The sequence below is a fragment of the Notothenia rossii genome (genome assembly GCF_949606895.1).
Source record: "Notothenia rossii genome assembly, contig: scaffold_515, whole genome shotgun sequence".
Taxonomy (NCBI): Eukaryota; Metazoa; Chordata; class Actinopteri; order Perciformes; family Nototheniidae; genus Notothenia; species Notothenia rossii.
Window position 1 is genome coordinate 2501 of NW_027639873.1, and position 15440 is coordinate 17940.

The window sequence follows — 15440 nt, forward strand, 5'->3', positions numbered from 1 at the left end:
GACTATAAGATACAGATAGGAGAGAGGAGTTGATCAAATATTTGTTATTGGTTGTGAGCATATTCTAATGATTTTTGGAGTATTGAAATATATACAGTTCTGTTTCATATGAGCTGTATCCATAAATCTCTTCATTTTGCCCTCAAAGTGCACCAGATTGATGCTTTCAACTTCAATTTAAAGAAAAAAATCTTCCCGGGGATGTGAGGTCCACCAAAAGATAAAACAGGTTCACGGATAGGATACTAGATGGGTTGAAAGCAGAGAACAAATGTCACTCTGTGTGCTGTGTGCTCTGCATGTGTGACCATTAAAGAGGGTTTCATTCCTTCCTTAATTATATTCTATAAATCTGCACACTCATCTTATTGACACCATAGTCCCTAATATATTTGTAGAAAGGCAGGAAATATATTAATTAAACTGTGTGTGTGTGTGTGTGTGTGTGTGTGTGTGTGTGTGTGTGTGTGTGTGTGTGTGTGTGTGTGTGTGTGTGTGTGTTAATATTAAATTCAGATTCACTGCTTTTTTTGGACATTCCCACATTGCTGCTAAAATGCAGTTGAGCACATACTGTCTGCATATCATATCAGTTCCCACCATATGCATTATTCACAGCAAATTACAACTTCATGTTAGCATGTGACGACGATGCTAATAAGCTATGCAGAGTGGTTATGAGTCAAACTTAATGACAAAAGGGATTTGCTCATTAATAGCAGTTTTATTGCTGCGGGTTTGTTTCCTACATTACAAGACCATGATTTGATAATCACCAGAAAAAGAAAAGAAAACTGATAAAGCATGACATGAGGCATTTGAACTCAGAAGACATGTTGGCGAACGTACAGGCGTATACACAGACTCTGATATAAAGCTCAGCTGATAAGGCTTCATGGTCCTGTTCCTGCTAAGGCTACATGTCTGCCGTAAAAAAGCTCTATTCAACTTCTTCCATCGGGCAAAGTGAGATATAGAAAGGTAAAGAGAAAAGGACATCATTTAAAGCAATCCAAGCTTCATATTCTTGTTGGATGCTTGCTGTGGAGTCGCAGCTTAATTCTTGCACGGGCACCCAAAGCGAACTTTGTAGTCACGGCACTCGCCCGATTTCTGGTCCTTCCTGAGGCAAACAAATCCCTGAGTCGGATTGAAGCTGAAAAACAATACCAATTATTAAATGAATCAGTTCGATAGTTATATGAAGCAAACCAATTTTAAAAGCAAACAAAAACATATTTTTAATTGGATGTGTTGCTTCGACCATAATTCATGTTTAGCTCTGATATAAACCCAATTATTTAAGTACATTGATGCTAGTTCAAATAAACCTCTACAACCAGGGTCATTCGCGCCCCCCCAAATGGGTCCCCCAACGCAGGGCGGGTAAGCCTTGCCACTTTGCCGTTTTTTTTTTAATCATATAAGTGAAAAAGTTTCCACTAAAAGTTTTTTGTGTGAAATAAATCAGAAATAAAGAATACAAATAGAAAACAGTCTGAGGTGTGCTCACTGCTGCTCTCTGATTGGTGTGTTGCTTGACCAATGACCACCGACCTTTGTTTTGTTATCATTACGTGGCTGTGTGTTTAGATGAGAGCCCAGTGGCGATCTGTTCATCTCTTACACTGATTATACAGTAAAGCCATCAAAATAATATGATATACAGTACAAGTACTTCTGGGTCTCTGTGTTTCATTCAAGCTCGGCTCTGTGTGTGTGTGGCACGAGCGCATTTTTGTGAGTGCGCGAGCGGTAACGTGGAATGTTGTTGTTAGCATCTGGTTAGCTAGCTATGCTAACGGATATAAAGAGCTGTTTCTACACCCAGGTGGAGGAGGGTCCTCTCTTATAACGTCAGCTCAGTGAGGTAAGGACTCTCTCAGTGTTTAGATAGTTCACTTTAGTGTAAGTTATCTCAGATTCAATCACAATTATCATAATTGTTCTTGTTGTCAGGTAGAACTTTGTTTCTAATATTAAACATCTCAGATATCCCATACAATGACGTGTCTTCTAATGTAAATGAAATGTCCATGTACAGAGTTTATATTCACTGTTATAGGTGTAGCTCCAGGCAGTAGCTACATGTGGGTGACTTGTAAGCAGTTTGTAATGTTCAGAAGTACTGATTTATTCCTGGGATGTGGTTAAATGATCATTTGCATTATTTCAATGAGGCATCTTACGTATGGAAGTTCTCCCCGGTGGAAATGGCTGGGGTCATCGTGTCAGTGGTAACGACCTCAATGTTCAGAGGGTATTCACAGATCTTTCCTGGGTTTTCTTTCCTCAGGTTATTCAAATGCTCCCAGTCCCCTGTGCCACTGGGATCGTCACGGTCAAACCAGTTGGTCCAGCACACTGCAAGGAGCAATAAAAGAGTGAGAGGACGAAGCTGTAAAACTCTTCTAAATGAATGCTCAAGAGAGTGCTTAGAGGGTGTCAAACTCAAATACACAGTGGGCCAAAATAAAAAAATGGGTACTAGTCTTAGTTTAGAAAACCAAACATGCCCTGTTGTCGTGAGAGAAAAAGTGCAGAAGGAAACATCCATTAAACTCAGGGTGCTGCTCTGTGATGCTAGTTCAAGCCAGATACTTGGCATCTCATCTCGGGTGCAAGTTCATCAATGTTTGGGCTCAGACTCTGTAAAGCTGACAATTGAGCGGCCCGACCAAGCAAGGAGGCAGAGGCAGAACGTCCCAAATATAACCCGGTGTGGGCATTTATTAAAGCATGAACACAATGACACACAGCTTCAATCCTGCTATTGTTTCCTTGAGCACAGCCTGCAGCCACCACAATGATCTCACACACACTACCAGCCAACACAGACAGGGAAACAGAGCCTAAATACACACCCACTAATTAGCAATTAGACACAGGTGTGGGGGGGAGGAGACAACACAGGGCACCAGGTGCACACAATCAACAGCAACAGACACGGGGGAAGGGGAACACTTTTAACATAAAACCAGCAAACAGAGACAGACAAACTAAAACACAGACAGATGCACACACTACATACATTTCGCCACCAACAAAGCTACACAATTCGTAACGGAGGCCGAGATCTATGGCCCCAGAGATCACCTCCGTTACAGGCTCTGAGCTGAGGAGACCCTCAGGATGGAGTGAAGGTGTGCGTGCAATATACCGGCGGGCCAGATCTAATAGTAATTAGAAATTATCCTGCGAGCCGAAATTAAATCCACCAAGGGCCTGATTTGGCCCCCAGGCCTTGGGTTTGACACATGAGGCTTACAGTGTGGTGTGCTCTTACCTCCTCCACCACAGAAAGGGGGATGGCAGCCGAAACGAACACGGTAGTCACTGCACTTCTTGTTTTTGGGTTGATCAAAGTTTCTGCAGACGAATCCTGAAGTGGCGTCATTTCTGAAAAGAAAAAGTTTAGTCCAGATGGAAATATCTACCAAAAAGGTTGATTGGGTGCCATGGGGATTCCCTACATGCATTCCCGTTCCCTGGAGGGTAAATGCTTTCTTATTTTTTAGGCCTTTCCTCCAGTGCCAACAGGAAGTTGACAAGAGCGGTTTTGAGTGTTTTAACGGATTGGATGGATAGCAATTTCATTCAGTAAACACATTCATGTCCCCCGCAGGAATAAGTGTAATCACTTTGGCAAGCCAACATTAGCATTTCAATCAATTCAACACTGTTCCTAAGTACAGCCTCACAAAGCCAGCGTTTTTTTTAACTAGTGCGTAGTATAACACACTGAAGGCTTGTGAGAAAGATAATTGATTTAAAATATACCCATTACTATACAATTGTGACTGGCAACTGACTGAACCCCCTCTACTAATTCCCTTTACTCATTGGTTACCAGGTATATGGCTAGTCAATAGAGCAAAAATAGTATGTGGGAATATAATTTGGTGTCACCAGGTACAAAAACATATGCAGTAGCAACACTTAAGCAACACATCCAGTGGAATACAGTATTAACCATCACATCAAACATTCAAATGATTCCTACTTATTCAGCACTTACTTAAAAATCACCTCCCCTGCTGTGGCCACACTGAGTCCAGAGAGAGTGGTGGCCTCTATAGCCTGTGGTTTGGGGCAGATCTTTCCAGGGTTCTCCTTGTAAAGATTGGAAAAGGTTTCCCAGTCTCCAGATCCACTGGGGTCATCTCTGTCAAACCAGTCAGTCCAGCATTCTGGACCAGGGCCTTTCAAATGAGATAGGTAAGCAACGATACATTTAAAACATGACTGAAATAGCACATGTTGGGATTTGTGAAGTGTTAATAGGTATGATTTGCTTACCAATGTGGGTGGGATAGTCACAGGGACGTTCTAAATAGAATAAAAAATAAACAAAATTAAGAGTGTCAGAAATGTCTCTTAACAAAGGAGCCACTGAATGGTTTAACAAATGACTTACCTGGCTTCACCACTGGAACTCCTGGAACTTCTGGAAGTGCGAATGGACCGGGACGTGGCCTGCCTTTGTGACGTGAAACAACATTAACATGAACCTTTCTGTTGGTCGCTTGTTAGCAGACCCTTCATTCGATGGCAGAGCGAACAGGTATAGGCAGGGCCCATAGTGATAGTTAACAAATGACTTACCTGGCTTCACCACTGGAACTCCTGGAACTTCTGGAAGTGCGAATGGACCGGGACGTGGCCTGCCTTGGTGACGTGAAACAACATTAACATGAACCTTTCTGTTGGTCGCTTGTTAGCAGACCCTTCATTCGATGGCAGAGCGAACAGGTACAGGCAGGGCCCATAGTGATAGTTAACAAATGACTTACCTGGCTTCTCCACTGGAACTTCTGGAACTTCTGGACCTTCTGGAAGGGCGAATGGACCGGGACGTGGCCTGCCTTTGTGACGTGAAACAACATTAACATGAACCTTTCTGTTGGTCGCTTGTTAGCAGACCCTTCATGCGATGGCAGAGCGAACAGGTACAGGCAGGGCCCATAGTGATAGTTAACAAATGACTTACCTGGCTTCACCACTGGAACTCCTGGAACTTCTGGAGGTGCGAATGGACCGGGACGTGACCTGCCTTTGTGACGTGAAACAACATTAACATGAACCTTTCTGTTGGTCGCTTGTTAGCAGACCCTTCATGCGATGGCAGAGCGAACAGGTACAGGCAGGGCCCATAGTGATAGTTAACAAATGACTTACCTGGCTTCACCACTGGAACTCCTGGAACTTCTGGAGGTGCGAATGGACCGGGACGTGGCCTGCCTTTGTGACGTGAAACAACATTAACATGAACCTTTCTGTTGGTCGCTTGTTAGCAGACCCTTCATTCGATGGCAGAGCGAACAGGTATAGGCAGGGCCCATAGTGATAGTTAACAAATGACTTACCTGGCTTCACCACTGGAACTCCTGGAACTTCTGGAGGTGCGAATGGACCGGGACGTGGCCTGCCTTTGTGACGTGAAACAACATTAACATGAACCTTTCTGTTGGTCGCTTGTTAGCAGACCCTTCATTCGATGGCAGAGTAAACAGGTACAGGCAGGGCCCATAGTGATAGTTAACAAATGACTTACCTGGCTTCACCCCTGGAACTCCTGGAAGTACGAATGGACCGGGACGTGGCCTGCCTTTGTGACGTGAAACAACATTAACATGAACCTTTCTGTTGGTCGCTTGTTAGCAGACCCTTCATTCGATGGCAGAGTAAACAGGTACAGGCAGGGCCCATAGTGATAGTTAACAAATGACTTACCTGGCTTCACCACTGGAACTCCTGGAAGTACGAATGGACCGGGACACAGCTGGTGGCTTTCTGGTAAAGGTTAAGAGAACATTTTTACAAACTGTGACTTTGTACATTTCGGGTGAAATACAAATAAGATCATGTCATTTTTATAATTAACCTACCCAAGAACAATGCGGCAACAATGGCAACACTTAACTATCGGAGAAAATACAAAATGTAAAGTTTATTATTGTACATGGGAAGAACACTGAAATGATCTCATATTGTCTCTCAAATGCTTTGGACAAGGTTCAATGAACAACATTTGCTTACAGTTAAACGTAAAAAAAACAGTATGCATGATGTTCAGTAAACGACCAGTCAAAATCGAAGGATCGAATGTGTTTTTAAACGGATCAGAAATATAACTAGTCCCCCACTTCAAGTAGAGTCATACTGGCCTCGAACTTGACTTTGAAGAAACATATTAAGAAAGTATCCAATAGTTGAATTCAACTTGCACAATTTTGAACAAATTAGACCTTTCTTAACTGTCAATGCTGCAAAGTCATACCTCCACTGTATGATTCTATCCCACATTAAATACTGTTTGACAAACTGGTCGTTTGCTTGTGCCACAAACCTGAAACCCATAGAACAGCTGTTCAAGAGAGCTATCAAGGTGTTTGACAGAAAGCCACATTCATACCACCACTGTACCATCCTTGCTCAAAGCTAAAATCCGGCATGTTTACGTTTTAAAGCATTATTTATTTTAAATGTTCATCAATATGCATTGCCCCTCTCAAATAAAAAATTAAATAAAAGGAAAAAAATGACATACTGTATATGCAGAACTTGTAAATCTACATAGAAGGAAAGGAAATATAATCCAAAATCAAACATTACCAATTTGATCATGGTTGCAGAGGATCAGGGACCTTTCAAACTGTAAGGGAAGATTGAAATTAGGAATTTAAATCAACATGAGCATTATCAAAATAAGTGGAGTTGCTTGAAATCATAAGAATGTGAGATGAACTTTCTATTTTATTTCAGTTTTAACAAGAAAACAGCTTTGAACTAGAAAACAGCTTTTAACTAGCGCCGAAAATGTGTGTAAAGGTTGAAAGCTATAAAAGAAATCATACCAATGCATTGCAGCATTTACACTAAATACATTTACAATCTAAGCATACATTCAACAAAAATCACATTATTTAAAAATCAATCGTTAAAAAAAGTGAAGTAAATTCTTAAAATGAAAATAAATAGTTGCATGTTAAATTTCTCAGCAACAACAAAAACAGACTCACCAGCAAGATCTCTCATTGGAACAGTTTGGTTCATGAAGTGCTCTCCTCTCTCCTTAAATACAGCTTGGGGAGTAACTACCCCCCCACCACTGGAATCAGCAGTTTTTTTCTTTCAGAACAAGAAGGCAAAAAAACTGAATGAGATACGCCTTGCACAATAATTCTAAAATGATAGGGGGATAGAATGAGAAAAATAATAATAGGATATAAGGTGTTCAACTCTACCATTCTTCTGTAGTCACTTTAAACCTCCTATACTGTACACACTGGACCTGTTTCATCAGGGTTGCCAACTCTCACGCATCTGGTGTGTGACACACGCTTTCACTCTCAATCTCACGCTCTCACGCTGCCCAAACTATTTTCATGCCAAAAACAAGACTTCCGGGTCATTTCACTCGGTTAGGAAGGTTCCTAAGCTAAATGGACTATTCCACTGCAGCCCCGGACTTGTATCGGAGCAGCGGAGGAGTGATGAGGTATCTAGAGATCTGAGTCCAGCGGGCTGCTTGTGTTTCTGTTCATCAGGACATCATATGACCAGCAGATCCTGTGTGAACGCTCTACGTTAGTCAGTGGACGTCCGACAACATGCACACTAACTTATATTGCAGCTATAGGCTATACTTTGGTTTAAATTACTGAATTGCTTTTAATTCACTGGCAGGAGCGACAAGTGAGAAGGATCAAAAAGTGAACAAGGAGGGAGAGATTGAACAAAGAGAAAGAGTAGAGGACAGAGAGAGTAATGAACAGGAAGAAGACAGAGAGACTCAAGAAGATGGAAGAGAGGGTGCAGGTTAGGGAAAGGAGAGAGACATGGAAATTGAATGTTGAAAATGTTTTGTGATCATTTTAGCCTCTTCTGCATGTCCAGATCATTAATAGTAACACTTAACTGATTCTTATGCATTACACTTTCAAAAATAATTGATGCTGCAGCCCACTGACATGGTTTGAAATCAATATATTATCCGATTTGTGACCCCCCACAGGACTTAAAAAGCACCCAACTAGATCATGAAAATCCCCAAAATCTCGGAGGGGGGGGGCCCAAACCCCCCTAGCATGTTTGGACCACGGTATTTAGGAAATCCTGGATACGGCCCTGCTCCCCCCCCCACCACTCTTAACAACGTTAACAGACAGCAGAGCAGTGGGAGCCGGTTGCGCAGATCTAAGATCCAGTAAAAGTCTGCTGCTTATCGTTCTATTAGGCCAAAATAGAGTCAAAGAGTATATGAGAGTGAGAGTGTGTTAATTAATATATTTGGCAGTTTGGAGTAAGTCTGTAGATTTGTTTGTGTCTGTGTGTTTCATGTATAGGCCTCTCACAATAATTAATTTTGTTGGATACATTTTCCCGGAGATTATTGCGATAAACGATAATATTGTCGGCACCGTTGTATGACCATTTCAGACCACTGACATAATGATAATATATAATACTAATTCAAGTACACCCTTTCAAACTGCCAGTCACATCAGAATGTAAATGGCAATTTATATAGTTTATTTGTATTTATCGTACGATAAGTCAATGAATTGCTTATCGCAAGCAGCTATTGTCTGCGATCGCAGGATATAGTGTTGTTAGATGTGCCAAGAGTAAGGACTGTCTTAGGTAAGACAGCTTTTGTGTGCGCAGCTCCACTTGCTTGGAACAGTCTACAGGCAAAATTGAAATTGAGCATTTTTATTTCTCTGAATGTATTTAAGGCACGTCTAAATGAAATGCTTTCTGACACTCTGGGTATTTGTAAATGTTGAATATGTAAATATGATATCCTCTGTTGTTTGTTTGTATGTTATTTTTAGGTTTCATGTGGAACTAAATGATGCAGGTGTTTGTATTTCATTAGTGAATGAAACGTTATAGTCTGTGTCCAATATTGTGTATTTGTATATATTGTATATATATCCTATATATATGCTAAGGTCCTGCTACTGACACGATAGCAGTCATTTAGTGCGCATATGTGTAATTAAACCCATGATATCAAAATCTCACTCCAGCCAGGTACCCAAAGTTGGCAACTCTGGCTTCACACGTAAATCCAAGCGGATATTGCAGGATCCAAGCAAGTACACCTGCTTTGTGTCTTATTTAGGGGGAAACTCAGGTTGGGTTCATCTTACTTTTTTGTTCTCTGTATTGTGCTATGTTACTGTTATTCGAGAACCTGACACTCGCTTCAAAAACAAAGTTCCTGCCAGGAAATTATATACTTATTTCACTTTATACAATCTGTGTCATGTGAAGCTGGTTGGAGTGTTTGTTACCTCTTGTCATTTTGTGGCCAGGTATGTAATTTGATTTAATTCTATAAACTTTCCCTGCACAAATGTCCGCTCCCAGTTATGAACCGAGACACAGGACACAGGACCCAAAAGCAGGACTCGAAGACAGTTGTCCAAAAATAGAATGTTCTTTAATAACAAAAACTAAATCACACTTTCAAAAAATAGTAAAGGAGTTAAATAGCCAAAGCTAAGTTGTACAGCAACACAAAAACTCACTTGGCAAAAGGTCTAAATCTCAAGGTAGGTATCAGGAGTCAAAAGGTCCAGGCTCTCACGACATGAAACATAACGAACTGACAAAGGAACAAAGAAACACCAGGGCTATATATAGGTGAGGGAGTCGGCTTGACTCGGTTTGCATTTATAAAGAATGCACACATGTGTTTAATCGTTAATGTCAGATATGTACTAAGTAAATACATTTGTTCCTGCTCAAGATTAGATTAAACTCTATTGTTATTGCACATATTACAGGTACTGAGACAACGAAATGCAGTTTAGCTTCCAACCAGGAGTGCAACAAGCAGTAAAGTGAAAAGTAATGTACACAATCTACAGAATAAAATATAGAATGAAGTGAATGATGAATAAACAGTGAGAGGTATGAATATACACAGCAGCCTGTGAGCAGTATGAACAGTTTGTATGAATATGCTAAGATATATAAAGTATGAAAACGGTAAGCAGTGCAAGTATAGTATAACATATATAGATATTAATTTCATGATGATAAACATTGTGGAACAATGATGAAAAATGTTAATGGAGGGGGCGACGTAAAACTGACACAAAACACCAACAAACTTTTGCCGAGCCAATTGGAGAGTTTCATCAGCAGCACGTGGTAAAAACCACCAATGAGCGCTCAGCTCGAGATACCAGCGAGTCGTTTCCCATCAAGCTTTTAGCTTCCGCAGCCCGTGGAGAGGAACTGCGCCGCCTCGACGCGCCTCGCTCTCAAGGCTGCGGGCGTCTTTGTCCCGCGAGATTTCAACGTCTCATGTAGAAGAGCCTCCAGAGCAAGTCGGACAAAATGACTAACCATCATGCAACCCACGAGCAAGACGTTGATCGAAACTGCGCAGGTCTGCGCAGGTCTCGCTTTTCTCGAACAAGCCTACTGTGAAGACGGGAAAGCTTGTTGGTCCCTCTGTAGATTCACAGAGGGCCCGCTATAGGAACTCAACGAGAGAGTAATGTCAAATGACAGTACAATTGACCAATCATATCTTCCCTCTAAATGGGTGGGCTTTATTTTCGCGGACTTTATGACAAGTTCCGCCCGCTGTGAAGTCTATGCAAGTGGTGCAGTGACGCGTCCTAAAACCCGGAAGTAAGCTGCGCTCCGATTCCCTCGACAGAAAGCAGAATAGAAAATGCAGCGTAAACATGACGTGTTGCTATAGTAACGCCTTTTGTCTACTGCGGTTCCTTATAGATAGAGAGATAGATTGATAGATTGATAGATAGATAGATGGAGAGGTCATTGTGGTCATTGTATCTATTGTATTTAGAAGAATATTGATTCAAACAGCTTCTCTCACAAAGCAATCAAACAGCTATCAATTAAAGGTAGCGTAGGTAAGAATGGAGAAACCAGCTCGAGTGCGCTAGAATTTGAAAGTATGCAGCCGAAAAAAAATCTGCCTCTTTCTTCAGACTTCCTCACAGAGCCCCTCCTCCAACACACACGAACGCGCACATGACCAATGAGGGCACGAGATAAGTTTGTGCACAGATGGAAGGCTGACAGGCAGGTAGGCCATCCAGTTACTTTAGCCGGGCCGGCTCAGATGATTGGTCGTGCTTTTTACAGCGCCACAGCTTCCACAGATGAAATGTTATTGTCAAAGCATTTCATATATTCATTGCTATCGGGATGTTGAGAGCATTCCATGGAATATAACAAGTGTTTCTGAAGTGAATTACCTAACCTACCTTTAACCTTCCCATTGTTTTTAGCAGTTACTGCAAATGCATCGACAAGGTTCAAGGATCAAGGTCAATTTATTGTGATTGGACGACACGGGGTTGTGCAACCAAATACAGTTGTAGTCCATTTACAGTAAGCTACATAGGAACAAAAAAGCCTGAGGATAGAAGATACTCTGCCTTCGGTCTTTGTATCAGCTTTAAAAAAATATGCAATTAAAAAAAACAAAATACGACACATGATATGTCTTGGAATGTCGACCAGATCATATTCCAGGAAAACATGTTGTAGAGGCCCACATTCTCAATCTGTCAAAAGTTACTGTAAAGTACCACACGAAACAGAGCCTGCCCAGGTATATCTATACAAGGCGGTCATTTTGTGGTATAAAAATAGACAATGGCTAGAATATTCATGTGAAAATAGTGCCTGTAGAAATGTTGGGTCAAAAATAATGCATACAACAGCACAGATGCCTTCACCACGAATGGCTACAAAACGACCTCATATCCCAAGCTTATTATCAACGAGCTGATGTTGCAGCTGAAAGGTTCTCCAGGTCACAAAGTCAACCTCACATGATGATATGATACCAGTTTTCAAGCACAGTAAATATTCTCTTCCCAGAGTATATGATGGGACCAAAGTGATGGTTTAGTAGGCTACATGGTTTTAATAATACTTTTGCTTTTCAATGTTTGCCATTTCAAACCATGAGCTGGTTCAAATCATAATTGCCTCGATTTACGATATGTTCTCATTTGTTTTATCTGTACAGTTTTGAAGCTTTTGTGCTTTTCTTTGCCATAGCCCACTTTGGACTATATGAAATATTTCAGGATTGCACTTTTAACTCACTTGAAATGTTCTCACTTGCTTAGTTTAAAAAAAAAATGCATTGCTGTTGCCGGCCACTATTGCTCATGTAAACTTACTACTGCTGCGCCCCCTGTAATCTCAGAGGCACCCTGAGTCATTTTGTTCTGGACCCGGGCCTGCACATGGCCATAAACAAACTACAGAGCCCATTCTGTGTCCTGTTATTGTTCACTTCCTGTCTGCCTTCTGGTGATTTATCTGACATCCAGCGCTCCGTCTTTTAACCTCTTTTCCTTTCTCTTTCTTGATCCTCCTTAGCAACCTTCATTATAGTCCTTGACAGCGGTCTGTACTGCTGTATTAACAACGTGTCACATGTTAAGAATTTACAATCAGAATCGAGTATTCAACTAAGCCGTGTAATACAAGTTAGTAGCCTTAAGGGCCTACACAGTTGTTATGCTATATCACATCGCCCTTCACTGGATGCATAATGAGCTGCACTAAACTACATTTTAGAATTTAAAATACCTAGCCATTCTTTTGCTAGAAAGTAGTGTAACTTATTACATTTCAGAGACAGTAATATTTATGTAACTTATTACTTTCAAAAGACAGTAATAAGTAATATGTAATATATTACATTTTGGAAGTAACTTCCCCAACACTGTGTGTGTGTTAGAGAGAGATAGAGGGAGAAAGAGAGATGTGTAACATACTATAACTTATTAACATTAAACTGTGTGTGTGTGTGTGTGTGTGTGTGTGTGTGTGTGTGTGTGTGTGTGTGTGTGTGTGTGTGTGTGTGTGTGTGTGTGTGTGTGTTTAACGAGTTACAGTAGTACTGCCCCCCCTGCTGGCAGATTGTTGGAACAGCCACTAATGTTTGAGGAAGTCAATGAAACACAATTTATAATGACATTTATTTAACAAAAGTGAAGATGAAAAAGGTGAATAAACTCGAAATGAAAACTGATGTTACAGCTGACATTTCCGGGAGAGCTCAGTCACTCCTTCCTTGTTTTGGGTTTCGGGGCTGAAACACACAGAACATATAATACGGTTATAATTAGGAAGAGCAGAACATAAAAGAATACAAATAAAATGTTTAAATTGTGATTATACATAAAGAAAATAAATTCAAGACAAGAGATTGCGTAATAAAAACATTGCAATTAATAATAACTAAAATAATAATAATGCATGCTATATATAGAGTGAAAGGTAAAGACTCTATTCAGATACATTTAGAAATGTATGAATAAATCATGAAAACAACACACAAGAAGAAAAAGGAGGATTGGTGTTGAAACAATGAGAGAAATGGTGAATAGATCAAATATGAGAATGCGGCTGAATTATTTCTAAAAAGTGTAAACAAGAAATATAAAGGAACGAGAAATGGGAAAAAGAGTTTCTGTTCACCGTTTGGATTCTGCTGCTTGTAGAATGTCTTCAACATCTCCACAGCTTCTTCTGCTCTGTGACCTGAAACACACTGAACACACACACACACACACACACACACACACACACACACACACACACACACACACACACACACACACACACACACACACACACACACACACACACACACACACACACACACACACACACACACACACCAGAATCCCTTTATTAGTCCCACAGAGGGGAAATGTACGTTGTTACAGCAGAAAAAGAGCCGCAGGCAGCAACTAAGAAGCATGCGCAATTTTTTTAACTCCGTTACACATACAAAAGTATTAAAGTTACAAAATTGTTAGAATAAAAAATTGAATAAAATACAAAGTTACACCATTTACAAAATACACATCCTGTAACAGTTCTTACAGATGTAGCGCTTCATTTCAGAAAGTTTGAAACGCGAGGGCCGTGATTGGTACGTGATCTGCCCTCGCTCAAGGGAAAACCTCCAGCTTGACTTGAGACCGCCCCCGTGATAGATAAATGTAATTATAATGAAGCCAGCTGCAATGGATCATTGATCCACCAGGGGGTGCAGTGGGGTTCCACACTGGAGCTCATGTGAAATAAAGTCAGATACAGTACGCTGGATGTACAGCGGAACTTTGTTAAGATCCATATGTCACGGATATCATACTACTGTGCTAAATAAGAGACATGTAATCATTTACAAAACATCACCATGTTGTTATTGAACAAAATAATGTTGTTTAGTCGAAAAAAACGAACAGGAGGAAATGCAGCCCGGCTCTCGATTTTTAATCCTAATTTAATCACCATCTTCACCACGATCATTTATGTTTATGTTCGCCGAATTGACATGAAATCACTGACAAATATGAATATACTGTATTCAACTTCATTAAAACGTTATTAACGTGCCTAAACTCAGTAATTCACCAAAAATATGTATATTTTAATGGAGCCTCGTCGGCAGATCAGGATCCCAAAGTGTAGCGGAGGGATCCTCATCTGGATGAAGGGTGTTATTTTCCCCATAAGGAACAAGTTGCTGCAAATTATCCCGCTTATTACACGGCCACATTCTCAACAAAGTAACGACATGACTCCCAATATTAATTGAAATGCTTTTATGGATTTAGAAAATGTTTTTATTGATTTAAAAAATAGTTGTATGTATTGATTTAAATTGACGTGCATCCGCTCAGAAAAATAGTCCCTTGTTACAGTTTTTTAAACAGTCTGAATGAAACGGCAGCTCTCAGCTGTGTATTTACACAACTAATGGCCCATCAACCACAGCTCTCTCCCCCCCTCCCCCCTTGATCTTTCTTCTCCAGCAGCTAAATTAACGGTAGGTTACTCTGAGTGACAAGCTTACAGTTAGACACAACACTGTCATTGCAAGTGACCCTCAGTTAGTTGACTTTTATGTTCAACTGCTAAATTCGTTACTGATAAAAAGGGCTTCTACTGTACCTAATTACCTTAACACTAGAACCGCCAGAGGTTTTTGTATAGGCCTACCTAAACCTGTCAAATCCCGCTATTAGAATGCAATTTTTAACAACATAGGGTGCTACATAACACACTTTCAGGAAAAGTCACGGACTGGGAGACTTTAATATTTTATTGAAAAAAAGTTACATTGCACACACACAACACACATCACACAAATTGACCCGATTGGCGGTTCTAGTATTAAATAAACTCACTAATTAATGAAACCAGTTCAATACGCATTATTCTTATTCTTATCATTCTTTATGAGCGCAGAAACAGTCTTAAAATCAGATCTGTTTTTTAAATGAAATCTGACGGCAGGCAGTTAGCTCTGATCACCTATGATAAATGTGCCACACCTAATCGCTGGCCATTCAGCCACAGAGGTCCCTCTATACAAATCAAACTGTAGACGGTGTGAAAGCACC

The 15440-nt window shown here is 40.6% G+C and overlaps 1 protein-coding gene and 2 long non-coding RNA genes across 3 annotated transcripts; all 3 read right to left on the minus strand.

Annotated features, from left to right (window-relative positions):
- Nucleotides 1-704: 704 nt before the first annotated feature.
- On the minus strand, nucleotides 705-5530 carry LOC307027310 (uncharacterized protein; the record flags this gene model as incomplete). The annotated part of the gene is made up of 12 exons (XM_079695531.1): nucleotides 705-1156; nucleotides 2190-2364; nucleotides 3287-3399; nucleotides 4019-4202; nucleotides 4300-4329; nucleotides 4418-4480; nucleotides 4606-4668; nucleotides 4794-4865; nucleotides 4991-5053; nucleotides 5179-5241; nucleotides 5367-5429; nucleotides 5518-5530. The coding sequence occupies 12 exons, from the start codon at nucleotides 5528-5530 to the stop codon at nucleotides 1057-1059; spliced, it is 1002 nt and encodes a 333-aa protein (XP_079551657.1). The 3' UTR covers nucleotides 705-1056.
- A 174-nt stretch (nucleotides 5531-5704) lies between these two features.
- LOC307027311 lies at nucleotides 5705-7036 on the minus strand. The gene is made up of 4 exons (XR_013804592.1): nucleotides 7023-7036; nucleotides 6616-6655; nucleotides 5889-5922; nucleotides 5705-5793 (listed from the first exon to the last, which is right to left on the minus strand). It is a non-coding gene; the product is annotated as an uncharacterized lncRNA (long non-coding RNA).
- A 5948-nt stretch (nucleotides 7037-12984) lies between these two features.
- LOC307027309 lies at nucleotides 12985-13601 on the minus strand. Its single transcript, XR_013804591.1, has 2 exons — nucleotides 13504-13601; nucleotides 12985-13114 (listed from the first exon to the last, which is right to left on the minus strand). It is a non-coding gene; the product is annotated as an uncharacterized lncRNA (long non-coding RNA).
- Nucleotides 13602-15440: the final 1839 nt, after the last annotated feature.